The 16,523-nt window shown below is 64.8% G+C and overlaps 1 protein-coding gene across 6 annotated transcripts in view; it reads right to left on the bottom strand.

The window, feature by feature from the left end:
- The window catches only part of RXRA (retinoid X receptor alpha), a 101,203-nt gene that overhangs the window by 27,033 nt on the left and 57,647 nt on the right, over nt 1–16,523 (bottom strand). For 5 of the 6 annotated variants that reach the window (XM_082470113.1, XM_082470114.1, XM_082470117.1 and 2 more), the window contains exon 2: nt 2,912–3,177. In XM_082470113.1, the coding sequence (XP_082326239.1) occupies nt 2,912–3,177 (266 nt within the window). Of the gene's footprint in view, nt 1–2,911; nt 3,178–12,057; nt 12,079–16,523 lie in introns of those variants that run through there. The other variant, XM_082470118.1, reaches the window with a different exon arrangement.

Below are 16,523 nucleotides of genomic sequence, written 5' to 3'. Positions count from 1 at the left end.
ACACACACCCACCCACCGTGGGCTCAAAGGCCCCCCACCTATGGGGGATGGCTCCCCTCCTGCACTCCGTCCCGTGTCCTAGGAGACCCGGGGCACCAACAGCCCCTTCTGGAGGCCGAAGGCTCCGTGGCGTGCCCAGGATGGGGGCCCCGTCCCATTTCCCCTTTCATATCCTTGGCACGTATTTCAGTTCCCGCGGAGCCTACGGGACTTACTGAAATAACCGCCCGGCTCCATCAGGGCCCCCCAGGTCTCCTCCCCGCCCCTCGCTGCCCCTCTCTTCCATGCCCACCGTGCCCTTCCTTCCCAGCCCACGCTGGTAAGGCCCATCACCCACGGTCAGAACGGGGTGGCAGGCCCTTGGCCCTGCTTACCTCCGTCTGCCCATCAAGGCAGGGGGCAAACCCTATGCAGCACACGTGGCCTGCCGGACGCCCCATCACAGAGGCCACCCAGCCGTGGTGCCCACAGCGAGGACAGGCAGGGACCATGCAGGTCCTGCTCCAGGAAGGCTCGCCAGGCTGGTGAGGCCAGGAGACTGAGGTGCCCACACGTGCCAGGCCCTGTGGGCGGGCTCCGGGACGTGGTGGGGAATGCGCCCTGGGCCCTGGGCCGATGGAGCCCCCGAACCAGGGGAGAGAGGCGGGGCAGCTCGGCAACAGTAGCTGAGGTCCGGCCTGGTCCTGCCCAGACCCACCCCCCCCCACCCCACCGTTTCCATTTCCCTGCAGGGCGGGGTCGAGGAGGAGGCCCTCCCTGACAACAGCAGAAGTCAGAAAGCCTCACTGGTTCCGGCCCTATGACTTCGCGGTTGTGGTTTTGAGGCAGGGGGTGGGGGCATGTCCCCCTCGAACTCCACCCACACTTCCATGAATCTGGGGAACCCCAAGTTTCCAAGGCAAACTGCTGAAGCCTAGAAGCTGAACTCAGAGCCCGGGACAGGGGTGGAGGCAGGGGTCGGGGGGACTGAGGCCTCCCCAGGAACGGTGGCCAGAGGCCGAGCACGGGGCTCAGACCACGGCTAAACGAACTGCGGCCTGACCGACCTACGGAGGAACAGGCGGACAGCTGACCAGAAGGGCAGTCGTGAACGTCTGGGACACATGGGGTTTGCTCCCCACCCTCACCCCCTCCTAAGCCCCACTCCTGCCCTCATCCCCTCACCAGCCTCAAGGGACCTGCGGCCCCTCGCTCACAAGCAACCTGCATTCAATAAGCACCCACCGTGTGCCAGGAACCTGGCTGTGTGCAGAGAACAACAGAGAACAGGATGGATGTGGGCCCAAACCGCCACTCCCCAGCACCGCCCACCCTTGCCCCCGGACAGGCTACCAGTGCCAAGGGGCACCAGGCTCCCCCAAGGTTGGGGGCACATCACTGCCACCCTCGGGCCCTGCCCCTGCACAGCCCTCGCTCCAGACTCCACACCCAGGCTCCTGCCGTACGCGTGCCCGCGGGGCGTGCAGGGCAGGCACCGGGCCCGGGGGCCAGCAAGGAGCCTCACGGGGCCCTGGGAGCAGGCAGGTGCCGCCTCTGTCCTGGTTCCCAGGGGACAGGGCGCAGGCCCAGCCCTCCTGTGCCCTCCCGCTGAGCAGCGTCGTCAGGGTGTGGCGGCTGCGTGCTCACAAGAGCGCGGCCAGGCCCAGGAAGGCAGCCAAGACCCCCGCGCCAACACCTCCGGCCTTCTGCCTGCTTCTGGAAGGCCAGGTGACATGAAGGGCCACCCGAGGCCCGAGCTCCTCTGCACCCGTCCTCCAGGCACAAAGGGGCTGATGAGGTGGCCCTGGAAGAGCCAGCAAGATGCTCCACCAAGACCAGCTCTGGAGAGGCCCAGCCGACGGAGCGGGGGAGGGCTGTCCTGCAGGCGGCGGGGCTCCACGGGCAGCAGGGAGCCCACAGGACACGCTGACACAACTAGCTGTGCGGCTCTGGGCCGTGGAGCCTGCGCCCGAGTCCCTCTCTGGCTGCTGTCCTGCGACCCCGGGGAAACAGCTCCCAGAGCTTCCCCCACGCGGCCCTGCTCTACGGGGGCCTCCCTCCACGGGGATGACAGCTGGACCCGGACTTGAACGACGCTCAGAGCAAAGGGGGCCCCACCGATGTCCGAAAGGACAGTTTGAGCCCCAGAAAGAGGGAGGACTCCTGGGATTCAGCAGGTCTCCCAGGCGTCGAGCGAGAAATCCACCAGGAAACCACCAGAGCCAGGAGAGGAGAGGAGAAGCAGGGGTCCTGGGCACTCAGGACAGCTCTGCAGGGGTTCAGACAAGACGCGCCCAGGGGAGGGCGGGCCAGGCCTCGGGGGTCCCCACGGCAAGAAGTGGCCGAGTCAGGCCCTCCAGGTGCCAGCAGCTTCCTGATCTGGACACAACCCCGAAAGCCAGGCTGTTCAGAGGAGCAACTGGGCAGACACGACCACAGAGACCACCAAGCCCGGCAGATGAGCTGAAGCCACGGTGGGACTCAGGCCTGGCACCCCCGAGGAGGCAGCGTCTGCCCGAGCCTGGGGGTCCGGGCAGGGAGCACTGAGACACCCCGTGTGGGGTAGGGTCCAGGCCTGGGCACAAGAAGGGCAGACCAGGGGACAAAGGGGCTCCAGGGAGGCGGCTTCAGCCTGAGGACCTAGGAGTCCCCACCCTACAGAGCTCCGAGTCCTAGGGGCAGGTCCCCCCCGCACTGGAGGGGGCCTCGCTGGGACAGAGGGCCAGTGAGGAAGCTTGGTTGCTGACCCCCGAGGGCCACAGGCCCAGGACTCGGCCAGACCTGAGCTCAAACCCAGGCGAAGGCCGCCTCTCGGACACTGTTTCCAGAGATGAAAGGTAGAAGTGACAGCACCTGCCTCCCAGGGTCCACAGGACTATGCAGGTAAAGCCAGGCCCCGCCCCTCTGGTCCAGGCCCCGCCCCCGCACTTACCTGGGGGCTGCCGGTGCCGAAGCCCAGGGTGGGTGTGGTGGGCACGGACATGGAGTGGGGGCCCATGGGGGAGCTGATGACCGAGAAGGGCGGGCCCATGCCGTTGATGGGGGAGCTCAGGGTGCTGATGGGCGAGTGCAGCTGTCCCGGGGAGCTGAGCGAGGAGCCGATGCCGGGCCCCAGGGAGGGGTGCAGCGAGGGGGCGGCCATGGAGCCGCGCCCCGTGGGGGAGTTGAGGGAAGAGGAGTTCACCTGGGTGGAGAAGTCTGTAAGACAAGAAGCCACAGGAGGCCAGTCAGGAATCCACACCGACCGGCCTGCTACCCCTCAGGCCACAGCGGCCACACCAGGCCGTGGAATGGCAAGGGACCCCCACTGCAATCCTACGGCTCCCCAGCAACACGAGGCCAGGCCAGGCATGCCCAGAGCTCCCCTCCAAGGCACCAGCCCCACCTGGCCCAACTTTAAGGTTCAGGCCGGGCCCAAGGCAGATGCAGGAAAAGCAGGCTGACAGCTGCTCTCAGCTGCCTATCTGGGCAGGGAGGCCAGATGGCTGACCCTGGAACCCTCAGCACCCCAGGCCTGTCCACCTGGAATGCCTGGTGGCCAGGAGTTGCCAGCCCCTCTGCCCATCTACTTAGAGGGTCAAGGTGAAAGTCCGGGCATAATAAAAATAACGAAGGCTGACATTTTCGGAACACCCACTAGGTAGCAGAAACAGTGCACGTCCTCAGCGTAGATGAACGCACGGAGTCAGGAGGTACACGGCGGTCCTATTAACCCATTTTACAGACGGGGAATTGAGGCCCTGTGTTCTTACAGCTGCCCACGGCAGGGTGGGCCCAGCACACAGCCTGGGCCTGCTCAGGTACCCCAGCAGCGGTGGCCAAGACAACAGGCCCCCAGGCCCCTCTACCGCATGGGGCCCCGAAGAGTACAGCTTCCTGTGTGCCCAGGCCTGGTGGCGTGCGGCCCGGGGCAGGGGAGCTTCCAGGCAGGCCTGGTGGAGGGGGCCCAGGTGTGCACCAAGCCTGCAGACGGGCAACCCACAGAGGCTGCGACGGTGAGAGGCCGGGACCTCCCACACACCAGCTATTCATGCCAGGGATTTCAAAGCCCCACCAGGCACTAATTGGGTCTCCCCTCCCTACCCTGAGGGCTCAACAAGAAGCTTCCCCAGGAAGGAGGCTCTCAGGGGGTGAATCCACTGCCCTAGGGCCTGAGCAGACCATGGGGAACACAGAGAGGCCCAAACAAGGCAGCATGAGTCAGAGCTGCAGGCCACAGCTAGTCCAGTCCGGCCTCTGGCAGGGTGTCCTGAGCAAGCCATGCCACCTCGGTGGGCCTCAGCCTTCCCATCTGCAAAATGGTCTCTCGGGCCCTTCCCACCAGGCCTGCAGTGATCACACATGCTTCTGAGAGGTCGAGCGGGCCACGGGTGTGATCGGGCGGCCCCTGTCCACGTACCCCCAGGTCGTGGGACATGCCCTGCTCGCACCACCCAATAGCCGCAGGAGGACTTCGCTTGCCTGAACCTCGGAGCGGCCGTGCCCTGAGCATTCCTTGAGCGCCAGGCTTGGAGCAGGAAGAAGCCTTGTTTGTGCATCGCCCCCGAGTCCTCTCACCCACTTTGGTCACCGGTACAAACTGAGTCTCGGGGACAGGCTGCAGGACACCACTACCAACAGTCAGGGCCGGGTAGACCCGACTCCGGCCAGAGCCGAGCTTCCTCCAGGGCCTTGTGAACTTGTCCATGGAGGTGCTGGGCGGTGGCCAGCCCGTGGGGTGGGGTGGTCCCCGCAGGAACATGGGAGGCTCTGCCAACCCTGGGGACCCCCTTCTCTGGGAGCACTTACCCATTTCCATCCTGTAGCCCCCAGCCTGCTGGGCACCTCCTCCCTTGCTTGCCCTCTGAGGGAGGAGGGGTACAGGAAGGGGGCCTGGAATTCCCAGCCAGGGAGTGGGGGCCTGCCTGCCACTGCACCAGCAAAAGGGCCTCATCTGATCTGTCTGAAACCGTCACCATTCACAGAACTGGGAATAAACCATTTCACTGAACTTGAAAATAAGAGCTTAAAATTCTAGAACCAGATGGCGGCACCTATTGGCAGAGATGGGTACTGCAAACCAGCCCTATGAGTCATTAAGCTTCCTGCACCCCCAAGGTCTGGCTGCACATCCTTGACCTCACTGAATGCTTGCGACCCTGTCCACCCACCTGTGACAGACAAGGAAACGGGCACAGGGAAGGTGCAAAAGTTACCCAGGCACACGCCCCAAAACCTGCAGCTGTGCGTGGGCCGAGCAGCCACTGTTCTTTCTACCAGGCTCCTGGGACAGCTGGAATGCCCATTTCACCTGGCCCTCGACCACCCCTGCATGAGGAACCCTGAGTCAGCTGGTCCCTGTCCAAGCCCACTCTGCAGGATGCAGGCTAGCGCCGGCCCCTCCCCTTTCCGCAGTCCCGAGAAGCACGCCTCCGACTTCAGGCGGGGAAGGCAAGGAAAGCAGGATGGACATTACAACATCCGTTTTGCACACACCTCCACCAGAGAGCACAGGGGGCAACTGCTGGGGCTCGCGATCGGACAGGGGTCCCAACCCCAGCAGTGCGTCCAGAAGCCTGAGGGCCTGGCCACCCTAGGGGAGCAGCCCACTTTTCTCCCCAGCCTCTGGGAACGAGATGGGGGTCTGGGGCCAAGAGGGAGATAGCACGCCGGGATTCTCACAGCTTCCTCACCTCCACCTGCTGCCCGGAAATCTTGGGTGGATTGGGGGGCTCTGAATTAGAGGAGAGGACGGGGTGGGGGACTTCTCGGGGGCTGCTCTCCTTACGGGGCAGAGTGCAGCCGGGAGCGCCAGGGGGCCCAGAGCCCGTCGGGGCCTCTGCTGCGGGCCGGCCACACCTGTGGGGTGGGGGGAGCCGGGCTTTCCGTTCACACAGCTGCAGAAGAGGCTCCCCAGGTCCACGCTGGGCCTACGGGGCCTGAGCTGCTTGCTTATTTGTTTGTTTGCTGCTCCCTGGCAGGAAGGGGTGGGAGAGGCAAGAGAAAGCTTTGGCCGGAAGGAAGGAGGGAGGGAAGTGGCTCCTTAGACTGATAGCTACCAGGCTGCACCCCAAAGCTTCTGCAGCCACTCAAGTCTGGGAACCGTGAGGAGGGCAACAATGAGATGCAGGGAAACTGGGCAAGACAGGAGGAGCCGGGTCCAAGGGGGTGGGGGGCCTCCGGGAAAAAGGGGGAGGCCAGGGGAAGGGGCACCAGCCTCCAGCCTCTCTGCGTGTGGCCCGTCTCCCAAATGCAAAGGTCGCGGCCTGGTTGCATTGGGGCCTGGTTGCATTGCAAGGGGCCCAGCCCCCATCCTCTGCACCCCAGGGTCACGTGTACAGCAACTGCTACAAACCGGGGACAATGAGCCCCTGGGAGGGGCCACCCGGCCAAGACCCACCTCAGCGACCCCCGCTGCCCCCAGGCCCCCACTCTGGGCCCTTCCTGTTGACACAGGACATCCACAGCAGACACTTTCCCGGAGCCTGGGTGACAGTGGGCAGGGGGTATTTTCTGGAGTCTTCTGGAGTCTGGCCAGGAAGGGAACGTTAGGAGGAAAAGGGAAAAATGCCTAAACACCACCCCCCCCACCCTCCGCTTGCAGAGAGGCCCCGCCCTGCCCTCCACGTGCACACAGGCTCTGCCTTTTCCGGGCCACTATCTGTCCCCACCCACTGATAAAGAGTAGCTGTGATAAGGCGCTATTCTTGAAGTCATACTTTGGACTCGCAGGGGACTTGTCACCAGCGGTCACCACACGCATATCTGATCCTGGGCTGCAGGACACCAGGCTCAGGCCCAGACCCCACCCTGGGAGCTGCTGACACCCAGCTCTCCCCACCCAAGGAGGCGCACGGGGCCTCGGAGGGAGGGGCAAAACCCAACTGCCGACTCTCTCCCCCGCCAAGAACCCGGGCCTCGCCAGGCCTGAACCCAGCACCTCACACTGCTTACACCCTCCATGCCCCTGGGGACCAGCAGCAATCCGTGAGACTCAGGACTCCGGGGAAGGAGGCCAGGGCCCGGGAGCTCACAGGGACCTCCAAAAAGAGACAGGCCCCCGTCCAGGCAGGGGGACATCCCGGCAGCCCCAACACAGGCAAAGGGACTTCAAAGAGCTGCCAGATTCAGTTCAGGAAGGCTTGCGTGGAAGAGGTGATGGACAGATCTCTCCCTTGGCACAAAAAGCGTTTCAGGCCATAAAACTGACTCTAAAATGCAAATACCTGGAGGCCAGATAGGGAAGCCACGGAGCAGAGATGGAATGCCCTGGAATGCTCAGCGCCCAGAGCAGGAGAGCAGCAATCCCCTGGGCCCCCAGAGTATGTGGGCGTGAAAAGCTACATTTAGTGAAGTTAAAATAAAGAATGGCGCTTCCCTGGTGGCGCAGTGGTTGGGAATCTGCCTGCCAATGCAGGGGACACGGGTTCGAGCCCTGGTCTGGGAAGATCCCACATGCCGCGGCGCGACTAGACCCGTGAGCCACAACTACTGAGCCTGCGCGTCTGGAGCCTGTGCTCCGCAACAAAAGAGGCTGCGATAGTGAGAGGCCCGCGCACCACGATGAAGAGTGGCCCCCGCTTGCCACAACTAGAGAAAGCCCTCGCACAGAAACGAAGACCCAACACAGCCATAAATAATAAATAAATAAATAAATAAAATTTTTTTAAAAAAATAATGTTCTCATGGTAACTGACAAGGGCACAGGCTGCTCCTCGAGGTAGTGAGCTCCCCGTCGTAGCTGTATGCAAGCAGAAACTACAGCCACCACTCAGGAGTGGCCAACCAGGTGGACCCTGAGGTCCCTCTGAGAGAGGGAAGGGACATTCCCCGCCAACAGTCCTGAACTGCACGGGCTCCCTCCAGAATGCCCACCAGGACGCTCCTGCCCCCCCCCAGCCCCGGAACCCCCAGCAGGAAGCCGGGGAACCCCCACCAACTCCTTTCTGGTCTCTGCCAGGCAGCCTGGGAAGGCGTGGGAGGTGGCAGGAAATACCAACCCCACTGAGGCTGCCCAGCCGGCGCGGGGGTGAGCCCCTGGACCTCCAGCCCCTCTTCGGGAGCCAGGGAACCCCCGACTCCCCGAAAGGGGAGCTCAGGGCTCCTCCGCGGCCCTTCTGAACCTACAGGGCCGATCAGGGCAGGGTCCGGGTGGGCCACAGACTGGGGTCGAGGGCCCAGCCAAGCAGGAAGCCCAGCGGAGGGAGGGGAGGGACAGCCAGTCCAACCGAAGGAGCACGGGGAGGAGTCCCGTGGGGCTGGAGAGAGCGGGGACTTCAGAGGGGGCCGTGCAGGACAGCACGGAGGTGGGAGAGGGGGCCAGGAGGGGCGAGGGACACAAAGGGGCGAGGGGAGCCCCGAGGGCGCCAGCATCCGACCCTGAGAACGCGCACAAGCATCTCCCCCCCACCCCCAAACCGAAACCCCACCACGGGGGGGCTGGCGGGCCCTCAGGAGCTTCCTGGGACGCCCACCTCCAGACCCCACCTTCCGGAAGGACTGCTTCCCCTGCCGCCCAGGGGAGGGAGAAGTGGCAGCCCGGTGGGGGCTGTGGTGGGACCGTGGCGCGTCGGGGTTTGGGGGAAGCTCGGGGTGGTTGGTGCAGGGGAGGGGTGGGGCAGGAGGCGTCCACCGGCTCCACGGGGTGAGGGGCCTTTGGGAACTGGGGCGGCAGGGGGTGGGGGACAGACGTGCCCCCGACATGGGTGTGCCGGCCCTGGTGGGGAAACGCCCACCACTCAGGTTCCCCTTCTGTCAAATGGGTACGCCGACAGCAGAGGCTGCTGTGACAACCCACAGGAGTGGACCCCACGAGCCCGCGAAGGGTAGGGTCCCAGTGCAGGCCGTGTGCCTGCGGAGGGTGGACCTATATCACCTCCAACCCCAGGGGGCATGGCCAGCTCACTGCCTCTGGCCCAGTGTCAGTTTACAGCTCAGGTGGCCTGGCCTGAAATTTCAGCTCCTCTGGGGTCACCCTGCCCTTTCCCCAACGAATGCCCCCAGCCCCAAATCTCAGCCCCCGCTGAGGAGGACACAGGTCAGCTCAGCCCTTACGCGTGATCAGGAGAAACTCCCGCCTGCCTCCGGCCCTCCCCCAAGAGCCTGGGGCCTCAGAACAGGGTCGCATAGGGAGCCCACCGGGCAGGCAGCCTCAGGGGCCCCTACGGAGAGGCCCCCAACTGGCCAGAAGGGACCCAGGCCCAGCAATCCGTCAGCTTGCAGGGACCAGAACTCAGGTCCCAGCTCCACACCAGAGCCCAGGGTGGCCCAGACCTGCCCAGACCCCAGAGGAGAGAGGAGGAGGGGGCAGAGTGAACCAAGACATGCATCTCCTTCACCCCACCCCCCACTGCTCACAGACGCCCACTGGTCACCCGACAGGGGCTCCACCCACCCCCCCAGGCCGCATGGAGAGCACCAGCTGGCCTCTCCCAAGTACTGCTTCCTGGCACAGCCCTCCGTGACACAGGCGGGGATGCCCGAGGGGAAGGGGTGAGGAGGGGGCAGGCAGAGTGGACGCCGAGGAACAGGCAGGACACTGCTGGGTGAGGGACAGTCACCACGACTCCACCAACCTCAAGGCTGCTCGGGAGCCCAGAGTGACTGGAGGCTGCAGGCCCGGGGGACAGAGGCTCCACCACCATCGTCACCGTCACCATCATCATCACCATCACCATCACCACCTGAGGGACCCCTTGCCCTGCTCCCTGCACAGACAAAAGGCTGAAGCCCTAAGAGGCGGATGGTGGCACTGAATGGCTTTTGCCACAAGTGACAAAGGGATGATGTTTCAGGGTTCTGATGGCTGTCCTGAGCCGGCCAGGCTGGTGAGGGGCAGGAGGAGGAACGGGCAGTGGCGGCAGCGGCCCTCACCCAGCACACTCGTACAGCCTGGGGGCACCGTGACTGGAGCCCAGCCGCTGTCAGGGAAGCGGGGAGCACAGCCGGGAGGAAAGGGGGGGCCAGGAGGGGCTCCCTGTGACTGACCAGCCAGAGTGCCTGGGCCTGAAAGGTCCGGGAGAGAGCTGACGAGTAATGGCGCCAACGCACTGGGGCGCTAGGGCCAGGGTCTCGGCAGGAGGCTGCCCCCCACGCCCACCCTCCAGAAGCTCACGGTCCAAGAGGGCTGCAGCCACAGCCCTCACACCAGGCCCAGCTCAACAGTCAACCAACGTGTCTCCACCACTTTCCCCCGATTCCTGCAGTGGGCGTTGCCACCACCCACCGGGCCAGTGGCACTCGGACAGATGTCCGAGGGGGGCACTACCTGGCGGTACCCTAGGCGCTGAGCTGCACGCGTAACCTTGGGGGAGCACAGCTCCAGCCGCCACGGTACAGAGGAGGGATCTGAGTCCCAGAGCCGCGTCCACTACCTAACTCTCCGCAGCTTACAGAAACACGCTCGGGGAGAGGGGCTTGGGGGGCGCAGGGAACACCCTGGCCGGATCCCCGGGAGGTTGGGGCCGGACTCCTCTGGAACCCTGCTCCTCTGGCCCAGCTCCCTGGCCGCGTCGCGCCCCTCTTCGCCAGGCCACGCCGCGTGCGCCTGGTGCGACAGGAAGAAGCCACTCACAGCTTCAGGGTAACGGGGACCAGGGCCTGCTGCTGGGACACCTCCCTCCTGGCTCCATCCTGCACCCCACACAGATGCCCTGCAGGCTGGCTCAGGACGTGTCAACTCCCCCCCTTCCCCGCCCCCTTCCCCGTGACTGTAGGGCCTCCTGGACCTCGGGGCACGGCCGGTTTTTCAGGAGAAGCCAGGTGGCCACAGGCAGAGCCAGTCCCTGGCCGTCCTGTCCCCAGAGGCCTTGGGAAGGTCGGGGGTTGGCGGGGTGTTCAGGGTCAGGACTGGCGATGACTGAGCAGTGCCAACGTGACTCGGAGACCCAACCCAGCGCCGGGCTCCCACTCGGGTGCTGTTTCTCCATCCATCCAGCAGGGTGACCACCCCAGGGTGCAGGGCACAGGGCCACCACCTGGGGCCCCCAAACGTGAGGCCGGTCCTTTTAGGAGAACTCCAAGGCATCTGACTTTACGGAGAGGTTCCCCCACTCTCCCCACCCCAGAGACAACAAGGATTCACGTAGCCTCACCGACTGGACCGCCCACCCATCCCAGGGTCCCAGAGGTGAGAAAGGCCGGCCCAGCCGGCACCAAGGAAGGAGTCAGGAGAACACGGTTGACAGGCAGTGCCCAGCTCAGCCCCATCCAGCAACACTCCCTCCAGCTGGTTCCAGAAAGGAGCGCCTCATAGGAGGGCTGCCGGGTGGAGGCAGCACAGGGCCACCCGCCCAGAAAGATGCCAAGGGACAGAGAGAGAGTCCCCAGAGCTGGTTTCCAACCCCGTGGCCGGAGGCCCTCGGCAGGCCAGCCTGCACCCCTGCGGGGCCGTCCCCTCCCCTGGGCATGGCAGGCAGACCACCCCGATCTACCGCCAGACCACTGGGCCATGCCTCCTGCTCAGTGGCCTAACACGGGCTGCCCGGAGGAGAGGCTGGGGAGGGGCAGCAGCCGAACCCCCAGGCCTGCTGGAATCCCCAGGGGGGAGGCACAGGCACAGAAACGGGGGGCGGGACAAGAGGGACGGGGCCACAGAGCAGCTGGGGAGCCAGCTGCAGTGAACCTGCGTGTGATGCCGTTAGCACCGTGGCCTCTGCAAAATGGAGATCCCCAAACCCACGGCCTGCTGGCGGCCCCGTGGCTTGGGAACACCCCCCCCACCCCCCGCCCTGACCCCGCAGTGAAATCAGAGCCTCCAGAACACAGAGCTAGGGTCTAACAAGCAGCCCTTGTGTGGCTGCCCCAAGCCAACGTTGATCACAGGGGCTCCGAAAAGCCTGGGGACGTGGGGATGGCTCCGTCCCACCTGCAGAGGAGGAAGGGGCTCAGGGAGGGAGGGGCACGCCCCAAGCCAGAGCTGGAGCCGGCGGGCGGGGACCAGGACCCGGCTCTCCACCCTGACGCGCCCGACACACTTCACTCTCACACAGAGCCCCCGCAGCCAGCCTGGGTGGCCGGCAGAGCTCCAGGCCGGACCCTGTGCCAGCAGGCACGCCCACCGTGGTGTCGATGGGCACGGGGAGCCGGGAGCACGCTCACCTCTCCGGGGCCAGGCAGGGGCTCCCGGGCGCCGCAGCCTCCCGTCCAGCAGCACCCCTGAACTGTCCCCAGCACCTCCAGGGCGCCGGCCCAGATGGCGGGGGGGTGGGGGGCGGAGAGGGGGGGAATTCCTGATGAAACCCCGCCTGCTCCACGGCAGCCTGGGTGGCGAGGGGGCCCCCGAGCCCGTGGGCTGGCTGAGGCAGTTTCTCTTCAACAGGAAAAGAATGATGCTTGTTTCATTTTGAGCCGCGTCGCTCCGGCTGGCTCAGGGGCCCGCGGCCCGGCTCTGTCGTGGAACGCCTGTGCTTTCCACCCCCGCTACAGCTGTTTTTCTAACTTTCTCGCAGCCCCTGCCGGCGTCGGGAACATGTTTGCAGACACTCAGGCCCAAGTTCGCCGGCACCCCGGCCACCTGTGCTGGAGTCGGGGGGCCCCGTGCCAGGCGGCCCACCTGTCCCAGTACTGTGGAGCGGTCAGGGAGAGATCAGGGCCCACCTCCTCTGGGCCCGGCGCGGGCTGGCCTCCCCCGGGGCGTCCCCAATCCTCCCACTGCCCTCCGGGCATCGCCACTTCTCGGATGTGGGCACGGATGCTTGGCACCTCCAGAGTGTGGTCGCCCAGGGCCGCGCGATGGGCGGGGCCGGGCCAAGCCGGAGACCCCGGAGGGCAGAGCGCCAGCCCAGCTCCCGAGCGGCTCACGGCAGGCTCTTGGAGACCCCCGCTGCCGCGCGCCGAGAGCCCGGCCCCTCAGCGTCCTGCCCCGATCAGAGGCTAACCCACACCGCGCCGACTCTGCCGGGTCGCCAGGCTGGTGCCGTTGTGTGCGGAGGCACAGATGGCAAGGGCTCTGCAGACAGCAGACAGGACCTCACCTGTGAGACAGACCGAGAACGGGACATCCGCCTGCTGGAGCGGGGCTTCCCCATCTCGGCCGCAGCAGGGGCACCTCCCACTTGGACCAGCACAGCAGCCCTGATCCCACCCGCTCCTGCTAAACGCCCCGCCGGCTCTTCCCTGCTCTGGAGAGGCCCCCTCCCTCAAAGGGCAGCCTCCGGGGGCGGCGCGGGGGGACCAGCCTCTGAACCCCCTCGGGCCGTGTCCCCACTGTGCAGGTTCAGCTGGGCGCCCACGGGGCTGGCAGGATTGGTTCCCAAGCTGAGATCCGACTCTGCCACCCCTTGGGGACCTGCTGTGTGACAGGGTCTACCCTTCACTCCCCCACCCAGGCCCCCAGCAAGTGCAGGGACAGGAGAGTGGCTTCCACTCTGCACCAGGAAACGGAGGCCCAGGAGGCCCTAGAACCTCCACCCCCGTCCTCACAAAGCACTGAACCACGTCCCCAGATCTCCGACCTAAGGCCTCATTCCTGACACACCTTGCGGGGGGAGCGGACAGGAGGCTGAGAACCTTCTCACCCCACAAGAGGCGCTTTTCAGGGGCTGCTGCGGCAACAGAGGGGACAAGCCAGCTGACCCCGCAGACGCGAGGGCGGACGTGTAACAGGCGGCGTCCGTGCCCCGTGACCCCCTGCCCTGAGAACCCAGATGGGGCCTCAGCAAGCACCTGTGGCAGCACCCAGCCCGGCCACCCAGCCCACAGGGCCTCCAGGCAGGAGAGGGATGGACAGACTGACAGTTGGAAAGTCTCTCCCTGGGCCCGGATGACCATGACCTCCGTCCGCACAGCACTGCCCCCCGGGAGTGACCCACCAGCCCCTTCGTACAGACGAGAGCCTCAAGTGGCCAAGCTCAGATCTGGCTGTGGCCAGGACACAGCCACTGGCTCAGCGTGCCCTTCCCATGGCCGTCCCCTGCACTGGTCACTTGGCAGTATGGCCACTGTCCACTCAGTCACCACCAGAACCTTCCATGGCTCCCCATCACGGTCCCCAAACTCCAAAGCCCGCCCCCCACCTTGTTCCGGCCACCTGGGGCCGGGGCCTCTGCCCTTGCACCGCCGCCTCAGTGCCCCTTCCAGGCCCTCTCGGCCTCACCAACAACCACAAGCAACCCCTGGGGGTGGCCAAGGTCAGGGTCAACGCGGGGAGGGAATCTTGGGTAAGTATGTTTCCGCTGCCGGCTCCTGCCCTTGGGAATATATCTGCCGACAGCTTCCAGCAACTATGAACCACGTGCGGTTTTGAACGCAGGATGCGGGCTGGGGCTGGGGGCCGCCCATCGCGCGACCAGCCAGGTGACCGACACGCGCTCCCAGCGGCAGGGCCATGTTGAGGGGCCCCAGTGACCAGACCCGTGCCCAGGGGTGCTGGAGCTCGGTGAGGCCCAGCTTGGAGGGACGGGGCAACACCAAGGCCTAGGGGGACACACCAGGCAGGCAGCAGCCTCCAGCTCTCACGGCTGCCGGAGGGAGGGGTATGCCCCTCAGCACCTGACAAGGAGGAGCAGGGACCCAGAGCCATGCCTTCCAAAGCTCCAAACCCACCCCAGTTCCCACACCCGCACGCAGTCCACAGAGCTGCGTCCCTCCTGGGAACATACCGCCCGCTGGACATCTGGGGAGCCCTTAGCACCTGGCCCCGCGAGTGATCAGCTGTCGCCTGCATCGTCAGAGAGAGGACAGTAGAGTACCACCTCCCTCTGTCAGAGGCCTTGAGTGCAACACCCACGCCTACCCAGACCCAGGAGGGCTGCAGATCCAGGCACGGGAAGACCCCAGACACTAAGAAAGCCAAATGCACTCGAAACAGCAACTCCAGAAACCGAAACACTTCATGCGTTTGGCTCAAGGAGACGTCCTTGCTCAGAGCCTATTGACTCAACGTTACCCACTACGCTAACATGCCTTTTTGGATGATTTCCCAGAGAAGGAACAATTGGAAAAAGCGAAGAGTGGTGGCAAGAGATGCTAGGTGGGAGACAATGGGAAAAAAAAAGAACAAAAAAAAAAATCAACCAACTATCCAGCAGCCAGGTAGGTGCATGTTCCACGCAAAGAAACCCAAAAATACCCTGCTCTCATCTCCTGTGTGTGGCCAGAATAATGGTCCCAATCCCCTGCAGGGAGACGGGCAGCATGCCCAGCAGGACACTTAGAACGCCCAGCCCAGCCACCAAATGCCCACGATGACCCCTCGTCATACTCCCACAGGTTGCAACAACCAAAATGCACCCCTTGTACACATACGCAGCTTCCAGCTGAGAACGCTGGAAAAAAGTCAACACGTTCCCCACTCTCTGTAAGAGAACAGAGCCTGGCCTAACAGCCCGGGATGTTTTCTGTATGAACGTAATTTTAGATGATTTTAAATGTTCTGTCACGTCAAGAGACGAACTGACCTGGAAAATTCTCTTTCCTGCACTCAGTTTACAGACAAGGAAACCAAAACCAAGAGCTGAAGAGGCCTGTCCAGGGCCCTGTGTGTGGGGCTGCCCAGGCCTTGCCCTCGAGGAAGAGCTGCCGGAGGGGGGTGAACGCAGACCCCCACTGACGCCTCCAGAACAGGAAGGCAGAGCCCCCGGTCCAAAACACGTGCCACAGAGCTCTTTGCTGCAGGAGGACGGGGCCTGTGAGGAACCTCGGGCTCAGAGACTCAGACCTGGAGTGAGCCTTCGCGGTCACTCAGGGAGGATGGGGGACGCCGAGCCCAGAAACGCCCAGGGCCGGCCCCAGGACACAAGCACACCCTGGGCGCCCGTCCCTGAAATCCTGACCGAGCAGCACGTGGGCAAGGCTTGTAAAGGGCAGGGTAGGGCAGGCAGCCCCCCAGTCAAGACAGTCCAGCGCCCGCGGCTGCAGTGTTCTCTTGTTTTGGGTCCCAACTCCAACACCAAGTGGTTCCCGGAGACCTGCCAGTGCAGCCTCGCCGGGCGTCCACACCTTCCACACGGCGTGAGGGAGGCCAGGTCACGGCCCCCTCCAGGGAGATGCAGGCGAGGCACCCGAGACGTGGGGGGGCTGAACATTCACAAATCACAAAAGGCCTTTAAAAGGCCTGGAAGAGCGAGGTGGTCCCGGCTCCCACCCCGGCTGCCGCGTCTTGTTGGAGGCCCTCCCCTGAACCTCCGTGTGGCCCTGGGAAAGTAACTTCACGTCTCTGGGCCTCAGCTTCCCCCAGAACCTGGGCACAGAGGAGCACGTCCTCCTAGGGACGTCGGTGAAGGTCAGTGAGTGGCCCACACGAGCCCCGGCACGGGGCGAGCATGAAGAAATGGAGCTCCTTGTAACCAGACGAAGGGAAGTGGCCCGTGAGCCGGGCCAGGAGGGGAATCAGGCGTCGGCCCCCCATCAGCACAACAGGGGGAGACTGGGACCCGCTGGGATTCCAGCCTCTTGCCTCCCTGCAGGCCTCCTCCCTGACAAACCCCTCGCCACAGGAGCCGGAGCCAAGACCCAGGGGCGAGCCGGGTCCAGGGCCATCTGTCCATCCCGGGCCGGCTCCGGGCGGCCCAAGCCCCGTGCGGCCGCATCGCAGGGTGCCTGTGGCTCCCAGAGCGGACGTTTCC

Source organism: Balaenoptera physalus, assembly GCF_965194825.1.
Source record: "Balaenoptera physalus genome assembly, chromosome: 7".
Taxonomy (NCBI): Eukaryota; Metazoa; Chordata; class Mammalia; order Artiodactyla; family Balaenopteridae; genus Balaenoptera; species Balaenoptera physalus.
This window is presented reverse-complemented; position numbering and strand designations above follow the sequence as displayed.